The sequence below is a fragment of the Henckelia pumila genome, chromosome 4, assembly GCF_033568475.1.
Source record: "Henckelia pumila isolate YLH828 chromosome 4, ASM3356847v2, whole genome shotgun sequence".
Lineage (NCBI taxonomy): Eukaryota > Viridiplantae > Streptophyta > Magnoliopsida > Lamiales > Gesneriaceae > Henckelia > Henckelia pumila.
The window spans coordinates 26,557,280-26,572,292 of NC_133123.1; the positions used below are offsets into that span (position 1 = coordinate 26,557,280).

The following is a 15,013-nucleotide window of genomic DNA, read 5'->3' on the forward strand; positions in this document are numbered from 1 at the left end:
CTTGGTTCAGGCCTTGCAGAAAGATATCATACTTCGACGCATCACTCGCATTAATATGGGGACTGAAAGGTAGCAGATCAAGAAATCGCTGTTGATACTGATCAATAGTCATTGATCCTTGCCTCAAAGTAAGCAACTCCATAGATCGTGCTTGGCGAACAGCCGGAGGAAATATAATTTCTGAAACTCCCGACAAAAATCCCCCCAAGTCACATGTCCTCTCTCAGTACGTGCCTGAGCAACCTTGGCATCCCACCAAAAACGTGCTCTATCCTCTAGAACGAATTCTAGAACTTCCAGTTTCTGCTCCTCAGTACACTCGAAAGCTCGGAACGTGCTCTCAAGTTTAGACATCCAGCTTCTAGCTTGTTCAGGATTCTCGCCTCCCACTAAGGGTTTCGGTCCTACCTGCATAAACTTATTAATAGTATAGCGACGTCGACCCTCATGAGGACGATGTTGATCATCCTGATGATGATGGTGACGATGATGATGACCACCTCCCTGGCCAACACTACCATGACTCTCGTCAGCCATATCCTGAAAAGAATTGCACATTAAAATCCCAAATGCGCAAGAATTACTCAAGACTAAACTAAATCCCAAGTACCAATCCCAAAATCTATGCATGCTCTGATACCAAAAATGTAGTGACCCTACATGGTATCACCTACTAACTGGCAACTAATAGCTAACTGGCAACTAATAGCATGCATTAAACTTAATACAGCAAAATAACTTAACAGAGTAAGACATGCGGAAACAAAACCATAATATACATATCAGCTTAGTAACATAATCCAGACTTAAATCTGTAGTGATACAACCAAATCGAAATCTTAAACAGTAAACATTATACAGCTATATCGAATCCTGCTGTATAATAAAATCTTCAAGGCTCCTGCTCTCTAGTCCTGCCTTGAACTACCAGCTCCGTCCATCCTGCGACCTGCCCCATGGAATAGGGTGTCCAAGATAACAACTAGGACGTGAGCGCTACGCTCAGTACATAGACATGAGTAAACATATGTATATAATGCATGCAACATGATGTCTGGTAAAAGATCATCTGAAAAGTCATGCTCAGAACCGGCACCATATGAGTGCTGCCACCGCACGGATCAACCTCTGGGTGCAACCACACTCGTCTAGTACACCAGAGTAGACAGACATAAATGCCCCCGCCGTCGCGGTACCCTCAGTGACAGACTATCGAGTATAGAGATGAGCGGCTCTATAATCAGGTATAACAAGGAATAGGCTCAACGTGTATATGCACATGACATATGAGTATAGAAAATGGTAAATCATACATCATGCCATATAGTAATGCCAAATAAATGCAACATATAAACATGTATACTCGCTGGCAATCTCAGTCAATGTGTACGTACCTCTAGGCTAGTTCAAGTATAATAGGATCCTAGGTTCCAAGCCTATATTCAAAAGTTCACCGTATCACTACATAAATTCTATAAGCCTTAACTAAGCTAATAAGTACTCCCAAAACTTAAATAGATTCCCGAACCATACCTTCGTCCGTAGTTAGCCCTTTGGAGTCGCTAGTCCCGGATGACTATAACCACACCTTGGTTATTCCAGAACCTCTAGTATAACCAATAGGGCCCTCAAGTGTATATCTCACACTATATAACTGAAGAAGGAAACTCGGGAATTCGTAATTCAGAAATGAATCTGAGAAGCCCTATTTATAGGCAAATTTATCGGCCAGGATCGGAACTTCCGATTTCGGGATCGGAGCTTCCGATCCAGCTCATTGCGTGCATGTCTGCCACGCCAGGATCGGAACTTCCGATCTACAATCGGAGCTTCCGATCTGCTCTATGATCGACACTTGTCAAAACTCGCGACTGAGTCATCGATCATTTCTGGCAGCTGGGGATCGGAACTTCCGTTCCAGGATCGGAGCTTCCGTTTCGATCGGAGCTTACTATCCAGGATCGGAGCTTACTATCCGGCCCAAAATTAAAAAGCCCAAATTTTACTTCTGAAGTCCAATAACACTCCGAAATTGATTAAATACCAACCCTTAATCATGTTTAACATATTATTATCTTAAAATAGTATCTGGGTTACTACAGTGTTCTTCCCCTGCTTTGTGATGAGCTTGTTACTGGGGATGTTCTTGTAGGTCCACTTCTTCTTCCTGACCTATAAGATCTGGCCTTTTGTTTGGACCCAAAATGTTCTTGGTTTTCAAGAACTTCTCATTCTTTTATTGTAGGGATTACTTCTAAATTTCTTCCTTTTAAATCCCTGTGATCTGTTTCCAATGATCGTTGGAAGATCATTATCTTTACAACATAAAGGTGTACGTTTATTTATACCCCTTATTTTCTTGTAGTTCTTATGTAATGCTGCCATATGACACCATTCTGCCAATTTTCCTTTCAAAAAGGACGCGCGTCTTGCCAAAGTGTCAAGATGACCTGAAACGTATTCTTTAATCAGCATTTCTCTCCAGGGACTTGGCATTTTTGCGAAAAATAGCTGAATAGCTACATTTTCCTTGACTCCTGAATTCCATCTGTATTTAGTGAATAACATAATGTATTCATCAACTAAACAGATATCATGTAACTCGAGGCTATACAGAGCTTGAGTATATCTTCTCTTTTTCTCTGTATCTTGATTGTTGAAATAGTCTACCCCTATGAATTGTGCTTTAAATAGGGTGGCCATTTTTTCTCCAATTTCGCTGAGGGATTCTCCTGCTAAGATTGATTTCTTCGTATCTGGCATAGTCATATCCCAAGCAATCTTGACAGATCCCATTAGACTCATTTCTAGAAGTTTAATGAATCCTTCTTTATTGAGATCTAATGTCCCTGCTGCAATTCTCATAGCTGACGTCCAATCATCTATAAGATCTTCTCTATTTTTGAAGTCCAAAACATCAAAGTTTAACATAACCCCGTAAGGATGTATTGGATCTAAAACAGTTTTTCCGTAAGGAGTTTGATGGAGTGAGATTTTACTCCTTCTTGATCTGGTTCCTGCTGGATGTGAATTTTTTCCAACCTGAAACTCACTATGTGGTTCTTCTGTTTTAACCGCATATCTTGGGGGATTCCCTATGGGTTGTTCACCCTCAGGGGAGTTCATTTTTAGATCTACTACTTTGAGATTCGCAAAAGAATCCGCGAGATCTTGTAGATCCTCGAGATTTAATCTCTCTAATGTAGTCATCAGCTAGTGTTTTTCTCTGATACTGCTTTTATAAGATTAATCATCCTTTCATCATTAGTTAAAGGTTTTTGAACCATTTTGGTTTTACCTTTCTGATGTAACAACGGTTCGGTACCAAACGAGAGTGGTAACCTTCCTCCTGTATTTCCTTTTCTAGAACCTGAAGTTTGTTCTAGATTTGTGATTTTAGTTTGAAGATCCTTTAGGGTTACAAGAATTTCTTCTTGTTTCTTAAGGATTCCTTCAATCTGCCGAGGTATTTCATACAGCTGATTGCTGTAATATTGTACCGTCTTTTGAATTTCTCTAAGATCTCCGGAGAGTTTAGAAGAATCTGGGGTAATTTCTAAAAATTGAGAGTTAGAAATCATCTTTCTGTCGTAAGTAATCTATTGTGAACAGATTAACTTGTTTATAGGATTTCATATAAATAAAATCCTCTTGATTCAAATCTTCGTTTGAAGTCATATTTTGTAAAAAAATCTTCTCCTCAACAAAGAAAAGTATGAGTTAACGAATAATATTAAGTCTGAATATTTAACCTAAAGCTCTGATACCATTTTTTGCACATAATTTTTTGTTCCAAAATAAGCATTAAAACATGAGATATAAGCACATAGATCTTTAGATATAAGTATAAAACCTTCAGATTTAAGCACAAAATAACCCATATTGAGTACAAAAATTAAATATTAAAATAATCAAGTTTTGTGGTCCTTAGGGAGTGCAAAGAAAGAATCTTTAAGAGAGGGAGTTGGGAGAAAGAAAGGTTTGAGTTTGGGGATTTATTCATAATTGACTCATATTTAAAGTATGGCCGTGATTTTGATATGTAAATTATTATTATTATTTTTGGTATTTGATCGACATTTGTTTTTACTTGATTTTAAGGAAATTTAACCGAATAAATTCAAAATAACATCTCATTCATCAATAATTGAGCAACAATGACTTTCGTAAAAAAATAAAAATAAAAATTGAGCAACAATGACACCTAATTTTCACGTGCTCGACAATTTAATTATCTGAGAAAAAACGTAAAAAATTATAATAAAGAAAAAAACATGTGAGTTGTTAAAAAATAAAGAGAATTTGTAAAAATGTATTTGAATAATTTAATAAAAACGGATAACGTAATTTGAAAAATAAGATAAATATAAAATAAGATAATGCTATTAAAGAAAAATGGGGACATATTAGTCATTTGAGATATAAATTAAAGAAAATATGTGTTAAATTTAAGGAAAATTATTTGGCTATCCTTTTATTAAATAATAAAAAATATATTTTTGGGAGACAATACGATTTGTGACAAAATAATATTGTTATTACGAAAAATTAGGTCAAGATTTATGTTTGTATTTGTAAGAGGAATAGATAATCACTCCCGAGAAAGAAGGGAAGGCAAAGCATTCATTTATTTGTTGATGGAAAGATAGCAAAGCATTTATTTATTTATATTTATATAACAATACAACAGAGTGGGAGAGAGAGTGACAAATCTAGAAGCTTCAGAAATTTCAAACGACTCTCCGGTTCCCTCCGCTCCGCTCCGCTCCGCTCCGCCCCCATGGTGCTCCTCTGCAACGATGAACTTTCCGACCCAGCCTCTGCCAGTTCCAGAAGGTATCCTTTGAGAAAAACCATTGCGCGAGTCGTTGAAAAGGTGGAATCTCCACCGAACAAAATGAGCAAGATCCCTAAGAAAAGAAAGGTCGAAATGCCAGACCCTGCCGATGTGGTTCTCAATGTCATCGCCGACTCCACCGCTGTCGAAAAGAGCGCCTACTCGATGGTCACCGAAACTCTGCGGACTTTCAATAAACTCTACTTGCAATGCATCCAGGCAAATCACTTCTTATTACACTACCTCAAACTCTCACTCATTCTGCTATGAGATTCTTGTATTTTCTCGTATTTACATTCAAATTATAGGAAGAAGAGAAGAGGTGTGCGAGGCAAGAAGCTGAGGAGAAGGGAAGCGCAAAAAGAGTTTCGCAATCCAAGGTTTATATATAAAATAATATATATCTTGAATATTTAATTAACTGCTTAATGAATGAATTTTTTAACTTATGATGCTAAACATGTACAGGCAGAGAATATTGCTGAAGACTACTCTAAAAAACCTGCCAAGCGTCCTGATTTAAAGGCCATTTCCGAGGCATGTCATTTGTAATTTTCATATCCTGAATTGGATGCGATAGCACCCCTGTTCCGTGTGTAGCGAATGAAACAATCTATGAAGGGGGAGGTTAATTGTTCTAATCGTTATGAACAACTGTTATATGTAAAATGCATAACCACATCAACATCATAAAAAATAGTCTCTAGTCACTCTAGAAAATGAAAGTGAAAGGTGTTATGTGTAGCTACATGTTATAGATAATCCTTGTCTAGTACTCTCACCCTGACTTGTATGGAATTGTTTTGAGTCATAGTTTTCTGCTTTGCTGTTCTCTCATATGCTTCCTCTTTATGCTCTATTAAAAAACCATGGCTATTGAATTATCAGATGATGAGGATCCATGCCACTTTAAACACCGAGAAGAGAGTTGGTCCAATTCCAGGTTAGTAACTTTAAATTGTGGGCTTGTATCCTACTAATTTCTAACTCTAACTAGCTCTAAACAATCAGCGAAATCTCGTAATGGAAATTTCAACGTGTCTAGATTAGTTACTCATATATATGTGACTTAGAATTTTGAAATCCGTTTAATGTGTACTTGGTCCTTTAAAAGATTACTTGTTAATGACTAATGCAGTATAATCGAATCAACTTATTTTCTTGGGATGGTCTTTCGAATTTGTTCTCAGCTCCTTGGGATTTTTTATCCATTCATGATGGTGTAGGTATTGATGTCGGACATCAATTTTTTTCACGTGCGGAAATGGTTGTGGTGGGATTTCACCAACATTGGCTGAATGGAATTGACTATATTGGTCGAACTGGTGGTGCAGCTTGCAAATCAGGAAAAGACTTGGTAAATTATATATCTAATTTAGTTTCACATATATCCTTGTGTATTCTTTACATTATTAGCAAGTGAAGATTTTATGGTTCTCTTTTCATTTTCTTTCCATTTGGTTTTTACAGGGTTTGACCGGTAATAATTTTCCAATTACTGTGTCCATAGTCTTGTCTGGCCAGTATGAGGATGATTTAGACAATTGTGAGGAAATTGTGTATACCGGTCAGGGGGGAAACAATTTGCTCGGTGATAAGCGTCAAATCAGGGACCAGGAAATGAAACGAGGGAATTCGGGACTCAAGGCAAGTATTTATGTCCTCATGTTTTACGAAATGCTATGTTTGTTTTCACGAATCATATTCCAACTAAAATTTTTGTTTTCTTTCCTCCTTTAGATGTTGGAAACAAAGCACTTACCTTTTGTACACTTTCAGACTACTGTTATTTAATCATTATGATCTCATTTTTCATTTTTGGTAGACATGAAATTTTAGCATTGTTTATAGTGTAATGGTGCTCAAGACTACCATTTGGCATGTTTAATGATATTGATGTTCACTAGAAGTAGAACATTATTATATCATTCTGGGTAGAGTTGAATTTTTAGCATTGTTGATTGCTTAATTAGACCCAATAGAATTTCAATATTAGAAGTTATAAAATAAAGAGAATAATATTCAATATATTTTAACAAGTTCTTTTTATCAATTTATATGATGAAATCATGAAATATTAAATTTTTTTAAAAAAATCTGTAGCCGTGTTGGTTATTATTATTAGTATTATTATTAAATCATTTTTGTGGTGTAGTGTTCAATTGTTTAAAAATTATACGATGCTGTAGGTTTTTGGGATATCTTTATTATATTTAATGCTTCAATTAATGGTATAAATAGATAAAGTAATAAAATCTATTTCAAAAATTCCAACTACCAAAAATTCAAAAAATTCGAAATCAATGGTTTTTCAAATTTTGCTTTCAATTTAAATTGTAAAAGTTAGTCAACCAGCAATTTAGAAAATGTTTCTACAAATCAGCAAAAAATGAAGAGGAAAAGAAAGATTTGTATATAGAATGTCATTTGAAGAGAGGAAGAGAGATATGTGTTGAGGCATAATTTGAAGGAGAGAGGAGAGGGAGATAAATTAATTAGAATTTCATACAAGTCTTTGGGTTCAACCAAAGATAATTTTGAACATTGCATTATTCTAATCTATGCTTTTATGTGTGTACATTAATGACTTTGTACTTTCATGGAGTCATTACACGTCCATAGAAAAATTAAATACTTTTAAACTTATGTAGAGTTTTTAAAAGTCGAATTTGACTACCACATGACTTTTTAACACTCCATGAAAGTTTATTTTGGATACCAATAAATTTCCACAGGGTTTATAATGTTTAGATTGAATACCTGTTGACTTTTAAACTCATATACACCCCCTACAAATGAGTTTGTTTTCCTATGTAAGTGGTTCAGTTCAATCTGTTTATTCGTTGTGTACTGATTGGTGATCAATTAACTTGTGTAGTCCATGAATTATTTATAAATCTGGCTACTAAACGTCTTCAGAAAGCTAAATATAGTAGTCTCTGAGATAGATGCAACTTGCTTCGTGCTATTACTTTGGTTTGGCATAGTAATGCGTCCCACTTCAGCCCCACAATAAAATGTTGTGGTGACTATTTAGCTTGAGACTATCCTATCTAGAAGGCCCAGTCTTTTAGATTTGGGCTCTTTTCTTGGGTTGGGTTTATGTCCTAACTCTGTAGCATTTGTTGAGGGTTGACACAACGGAATGAGTGACCCCAAAAATAGCTACAACCAGGTTGGTGTCATAATGTGGCACATGTTTATATTACATGTTGGATTAAGATGTGTCCGTCGAATGATGAATAAAAGTTGTCCGGAATGGGCCTTGACTACTCAAGGTGTGGGCAATGGCGCAATGTTATGTCCACATTGTTCAGCAAATAATGGAGTGGTTAGTAATCTTGACGGGAGTCCGCTGCTAGAAGGCTGGATTTTTGGGTTTGGGCTTATGCCTAACTCATATTTTGTTTGCAATATCTTGATCTGAGTAAATAACTTTGGGAAGACTCGATTTTTGTATGTTTAACTGGAATTTGTGAAATTACCAAATGCCAATTTCCAATCATTGTCTTCTGCAGAACTGTATGCATAACAACTTGCCCGTTAGAGTGGTTCGAGGACATAAATGTACCAACAGCTACGTAGGGAAGGTTTATACATACGATGGCTTGTATATGGTGATTATATTCCTGGATTCGATTGTTTACTTTACTTTTCTCTTTCATCGCATACTCTAATAAGCTTCTGATGCGTGTTCTCTTAATTTAGGTTAATGATTATTGGGCTGAAAAGGGTGTTTCTGGATTCACTGTCTATAAATTTCGATTGAAGCGGCTTGATGGACAACCACCTTTGACAACAAATCAGGTATCTTTTAGACTTGCTTGTACATTATAGAAAGTTGAGAAGCTACCTATATTTATGTGTGGTTGTATGTTCTGTATTTATGCAAACAATAATTTGATTTGAAAAATGAGAAAATTAGATTAGTTGTCAGACTTCTCTAGTGACTTTGAAAGTTTTAAATTTAATTTCACTTAGAACATGAATTTCTAAATGTTTGAGATGATAATTGAGTTGAGAACCTCTAAGGTGTAATGGTATGCTGGCATACAGTGATCTGGCCATACCTATGGGTGTGCATGGGTTTTGTTTGGAGTTTTAACTTTAATTTCACTTAGAACATGAATTTCTAAATCTTTGAGATGATAATCGAGTTGAGAACCTCTAAGGAGGTGTAAAGGTATGCTGGCATCTGTGTAGCACGGATACTGCAAATTTTTTTTTTCCGAAGTATCGGACACGGATACGGACACGACACGCCGATACGCGTGTTGGATACGGCAAAATCCGTGTCGTTGACTTTTTTATGTTTGACCAGTCGGATACGTTTTGGACACGGCTAGGATACGGCATGGACACGGCTAGGATACGGCAAGGACATGTTTCCGGATACGTTTTTGGCAAAATTGCAAATTATTAAAATTTTTACTGGTTAAATTGAAAAAAATTAAATTTCTGAGGACTAATTAATAAATAAATAAAAATGAATTGGGCTTAAAAGCCCTAAATTAAATAATTAATAGTCAGTTTCTGTTCTTTCCTGCTCAGCCAGTTTCTGGAAAGATTATTAAATATGGTTTTCTATCTCTACAATTTTATTTTTAATACTAAATTTATATATAATATTTATATATATTTTAATAATTATCGTATCCTAGCCGTATCGTGTCTTATATTTTCAAAATTTGCCGTATCGCCGAATTCGTGTCGTATCCGATACGATACCCGTACCCGTATCCGTGCAACACAGGCTGGCATACAGTGATCTGGCCATACCTATGGGTGTGCATGGGTTTTGTTTGGGTAGTTTTGGTTTTGTAGACATTGAAACTGTTGAATTTGACGCATGCATTTCAAAACTGCAATGAACATTGTGATTTGGGTACCGTTTAAACAACTTAAACTACTACAAATTTTCCAGCATTTCCTTTTTTTTTTTCGAAATTTTGTTTTTATAAGAAGGTACATTACCAGAGTCCAGATTGAACTCCATTCTGTTTAATTCAATACGACATCAACAACATGCAACCTTTATCCCTCTAAGTGGAATCGGCCATATGAACTTTATTGTGCTCTATCTCCCATTAATCCTCAATTACATTTAGATTATGCATATCATGCTTAATCATGATAAATAGGGACACATCCAATAAACACACATAAGTACACACAAAGGGAAAATCATGGTAGATAGTGGAAAAGCTTGCTTGGTTTTGTTCACCATGTAGTATAGTAACCAACATCAAGTCATGCGGTTTTAAGTTTTGAATTTTCGTGCTTCTGGCAATTATTTTGGGTTTTCGTGCTTTTGGTAATTATTATTATATTTTCGTTTTATTCCTGTACACCTTTGGCAATATGTATTGGTTTGTCTGAGTTGTAGTGAGCTTTTAGTATGTCTTATTGCAATAGATACCCTTAAGTTTGTGAGATTTGTATGTGATCATCTTTGTTATCATTATTCTCAATATCTCATGTTTTTTCAGGTCTATTTTACTCGGGGTCGTATTCCGAAATCATTGTCGGAAATACGAGGGTATAGTTTTCGTAAACTTACCATTTCTTACTGTCCATCTTTTGTATTCTCATGCCTATTTGTAATGTGTTACTTTTTTCTAAGTGAAGGTTGGTGTGTGATGACATTACCGAAGGCTTAGAGGATATTCCCATTCTAGTTACCAATTTGGTAGATGAACCTCCCATTTCACCACCGGGTGAGAATTGAGATAAACTGTTAAATTTGGCTGTTTAAGTGGACAAATGTTGGATGGAGTAAAGTTTCTTGCAGATTATTTGACGTTCTAGACTTCTAGTTTCAAATTGTGTTTGTACCACTAGTTTACCTAGTTCTTCAGTGGGGTTCCTCTATTTACTTCTTATCCAATAAACATTGTTAGATCTGATATTCATAAATCAAATTTAATGTCTCAATGTTTTGAAAAATTTTTGATATAACTTTATTTTATTTACTTCGAAAGATTTTTGCACCATAGTGTTTATAAATAGGAATTTTTATGGCATGAATGAGAAGATGATGATTGTATTCAACCATAAAAGATGATTATAAGAGTTTTGCTTGTTAGGGTTTTGTTACTTTGGGTATCAGTCTTAGAATATAGGTGTCCTCCCCAAACCATGTAACTCCTACTCAATATTGTTTCTCTCCTCGCGTTATAGTCTATATATTAACCTCAACATCTTATTGGAGAATCAAATCTTAATCAATGTATTTTATATTATATATCAATACTATTAAATAATAGTTCATGTGAACAAATTGATCCTCAAGTGATTGTTTGTTTTCTGGTTGATGGTGGTGTATCCACATGTGAGCTTGGTTATGGAGAATGTTTGTTGCTCTCTAGGATTAGGTGTAACATTTTGATCTCTTTTTCTTCACGACCTTTTTAAGTTCAACTTTTCAGTTCATATTTTTTCATATTTTCATGTTTTCATGTTAAGAGTAGTTAGAGAGTAAAGATGATCGTAAAGAATGGTGATCATATTCAGAATTAAGTGCGAATATCAAGATTTTTAGGTCTTTGGTTTTTTGTTTGTGGACTAAGAATTTATGATCGAACTTTGTAAGATGTAAAATTATATTGATTTTTTTACCCCCTGCCATTTGAGTGTAGCTAATCCTTAGGACCAGAATCATGGAACTTGTTATTTATGGTTTCTCTCGGTGGCCTAGCTAATTTTTGTGTTAAATCTTAAAAATGTAATAGTAGTTATACATGCATGATCTATGAATTGGATTGCATCTAAGTTGTTTCAAGTTCTTTCTTACTTTAAACTATTTGTACAAAATACATCCTCTCTATTTTATGTCACCCTCTTTAGTTCAGCACTTATTTTTTGTTTTTGGAAAATTAGATTTTGTCTATACGAAAGCTATGAAATTTTCCAAAAACATCAGCTTCCCAGCAATTGCTTCCATAGGATGCAATTGTCGAGGAACCTGTATGGATCCTAGAAGCTGTGCGTGTGCAAAACTCAACGGAGGGGATTTTCCATATGTACACCGTGACGGTGGAAGGTAACAAGTTAAATCCAAATATTCTTTCTAAGAATTCAGTTCCAGAAGATTTTGTTTGCTGTTTAATATATATTTTAGCAGATTCCACTTAGTGGAGTAAAAGCCTGATTGTTGATGTTTTCTTAGAGCGGGCTTGATTTAATGGAATTCAAGGGGTCACACTTGATCTTCGAAAAATTGCACACGGAATTTATTTATTTATTTTTTATTGGGCCCGCCCCTGTTGATCTTTGCCTCTCCTTGCCCCGTTTGTTGGGTCCGCCCCTGTTGGTATGCTCCCATTTACCTATGGACCTTTCATAACAATGAAGTGTCGATCCATGCTGCAATATTGTACCCCTTGTGTGATATTTTGTGGATTAGATCTGTTATTTGTTGAGTTGAGATCTTAACCCCCCCCCCCCCCCCCCCTCTCTTCTGTTTGATTTCTATGTGGGGTACCATGGGAATCCAGTGTCGGTCAGGTTCGGGAAAAATACATTTTAGTTCTCATACTTTCATATCAAAACACTTTTGGTCCCTAAACATTTCAACACAACACTTTTAGTCCTTAAACTTTAAAAATTGTAACAAAATTAGTCCTTGTCATTTATTTTATAGTTAAATAAATATATTTGTGAGGACTAATTTATGATATTATTAAATTTTAAGGATTAAAAATGAATAAAATTAATAATAAAATATTGTGAAAAGATAAACATAAAAATAGTAAATAATTAATCAGATTTGATATCAAATCAGTTATTTAGTATCAATGATATTGAATAAATTTTATTTAAAAAAATTATTAGAAAACACATTAAGAATATCAAATCAGTTATTTAGTATCAAAGATATTGAATAAATTTTATTTAAAAAAATTATTAGAAAACACATTAAGAAATGTGCTTATTAAAATATTTATAGGATATTTTAATTTTAAAAACATATTCGATTAATTTTATTCAAAAACTCCAGATTCTAAAGTAGATATTTTTTGTTTAAATAAAAAAACCGTAATAAATTTTATTTATATATAATGACATTATAAAAAAGAATAAATATGTTACTCAAAAAAAAATGTTTATGTTGTAGATATGTGATTATTTATGATCTTTATTTTTCATGTTTTTTAATATTTATTTAGGTCCCTATAATTTAAAAATATAATAAATTAGTCCCTAAAAATATATTAACCATAAAAAAAACTTTAAGTACTAATTGTGTTGCAATTTGTAAAGTTTAAGGACTAAAAGTGTTTTTGTAAAGTTTAAGAACTAAAAGTGTTGCTTTGAAATGTTGAAGGACCAAAAACATTTTGATGTGAAAGTATTAAGGACTAAAACGGTACTTTTCCCGTCAGGTCAGGTTCAGTTATACTTATACCCTGATTGAAGGAAAAGCTAATTCATTTTGTTTTTCCTTTACTTTGATTTGCTATTGTGAGTATCTTTTGATTTTTTTGAAATCATGTAGGACGTTTTATAATCTGTTATGGTTTTACAGTTTTGGGTTTGTATTGGTTTTCACTTTATTTTTAGTTCTTTTACTATTTGGCACTTACTGAGTATGGACTGAGTAAGTTTGACGTCTATCGTCAGATAAAGTTGGAAAAAGTGAAACAGTTATGAATTTTCTGATATAGTTCCTCAATAAAATGCCTCTTTTGATTTGTTTTTATATCAATCCCACAAATGCAGTTTTTTACTGTATTCTAGTAGTAATTCCTCAAGTCTACCAATCAATCCTATTGATGAACTACTTCTTGGATGCTTCAGTGATTTTTTACTTTGATGATATCAAACAATGAAATTTATGCATCTGGCAACTCAGAAAGGACCAACCATGTATTATTAATAAAAGAGGCATATTTTATAAGGCGACACTTGCACGTTTGACCATGTCATTTCATTTGATTTGCCAGACTAGTTGAACCAAAGGCAGTGGTATTCGAATGTGGTCCAAACTGTGGTTGCGGACCCATGTGTGTCAACAAAACCTCTCAGAATGGGCTTAAGTTTCGTCTGGAGGTCCGTACAACAGTATATTTTGTAATGATAATGATGTTCTGCTAGATGGAAGGAATGATGGTGGTAATGAATCATTGACAGGTGTTTCGTACCCCAAAGAAGGGGTGGGGTGTGAGATGTTGGGACTACATACCTTCAGGGTCTGCAGTGTGTGAATATATTGGGCTCGTGAGGAGAACTGATGATTTAGACCCTGCCGGTGACAACAGTTATGTTATTGACATAGATTGCTTGCAGACGATGATTGGACTGAATGGAAGAGAGAGTCGACTGAGGGATGTGTGTTTGCCGTGGTACCTGAAGAAGCTCGGTGAAGAGGCATCAGAAAGTGTGCCATTCTGCATAGATGCCGGAAAGACTGGTAATGTGGCTAGGTTTATCAATCATAGTTGCCAACCCAATTTGTTTATTCAGTGTGTGTTGAGCTGTCACCATGATATCAAACTTGCGAGGCTCATGCTCATTGCTGCAGACAATATACCACCGCTTAAGGTGATTGTAATGTCTCTTCTTTTCCTTGCCGTTATTATGTGACAGATATGATATCAGTACCATATGATAACAGGAACTTGCCTATGATTATGGGTATGGAATTGATAGCGTGATGGGTCCGGACGGGAAGATAAGGCAGATGCCATGCTTCTGTGGCGCACAAGACTGCAGGAAGCGCCTCTATTAATCAATATTATTATCATTATCATTATTATTCAACCACTGCCTATTTTTTTGTAACTTTGTAATGATGATATTTTTTTCCTGGCATTCGAATTGCAATTATTGTGCTAAAACTTCTTTGCACCTCGCCATCAATTAATTACTAATCGCACCTATTGGGAAATTAGGTGATCTGTTGTGCGACAACATTCTTCAACATGGTGACTACCCACTATTACCCTTCTCCCAAGAGATTATGTTGCCTGTTTTTGAAACCTCAATTGATATAATTTTTAAACACTTTTGTTTACAATTTTTCTCCCATCGTGCACATTTTGTTCATTGTTATTTTCCTTTCCAATTTTATTCTCTTCCATCCCAAGAGTTCATTTCGTGTGAATACGTACATCTAGTCACTAAGAAAGAGAATACGTCGCCGCCATAGCTTTTGGATTGCTCGATGATAACAAG

At 34.9% G+C, this 15,013-nt stretch overlaps 1 protein-coding gene across 1 annotated transcript; it reads left to right on the forward strand.

Annotated features, from left to right (window-relative positions):
• Window positions 1-4,644: 4,644 nt before the first annotated feature.
• Window positions 4,645-14,991, forward strand: LOC140862516 (histone-lysine N-methyltransferase, H3 lysine-9 specific SUVH4). Its single transcript, XM_073265545.1, has 14 exons — window positions 4,645-5,056; window positions 5,146-5,217; window positions 5,306-5,374; window positions 5,726-5,780; window positions 6,064-6,194; window positions 6,308-6,484; window positions 8,356-8,454; window positions 8,546-8,644; window positions 10,327-10,376; window positions 10,466-10,554; window positions 11,717-11,879; window positions 13,783-13,888; window positions 13,970-14,380; window positions 14,454-14,991. Exons 1-14 carry the CDS (start codon window positions 4,781-4,783, stop codon window positions 14,565-14,567), a joined length of 1,911 nt encoding a protein of 636 aa, XP_073121646.1. The 5' UTR covers window positions 4,645-4,780; the 3' UTR covers window positions 14,568-14,991.
• Window positions 14,992-15,013: the final 22 nt, after the last annotated feature.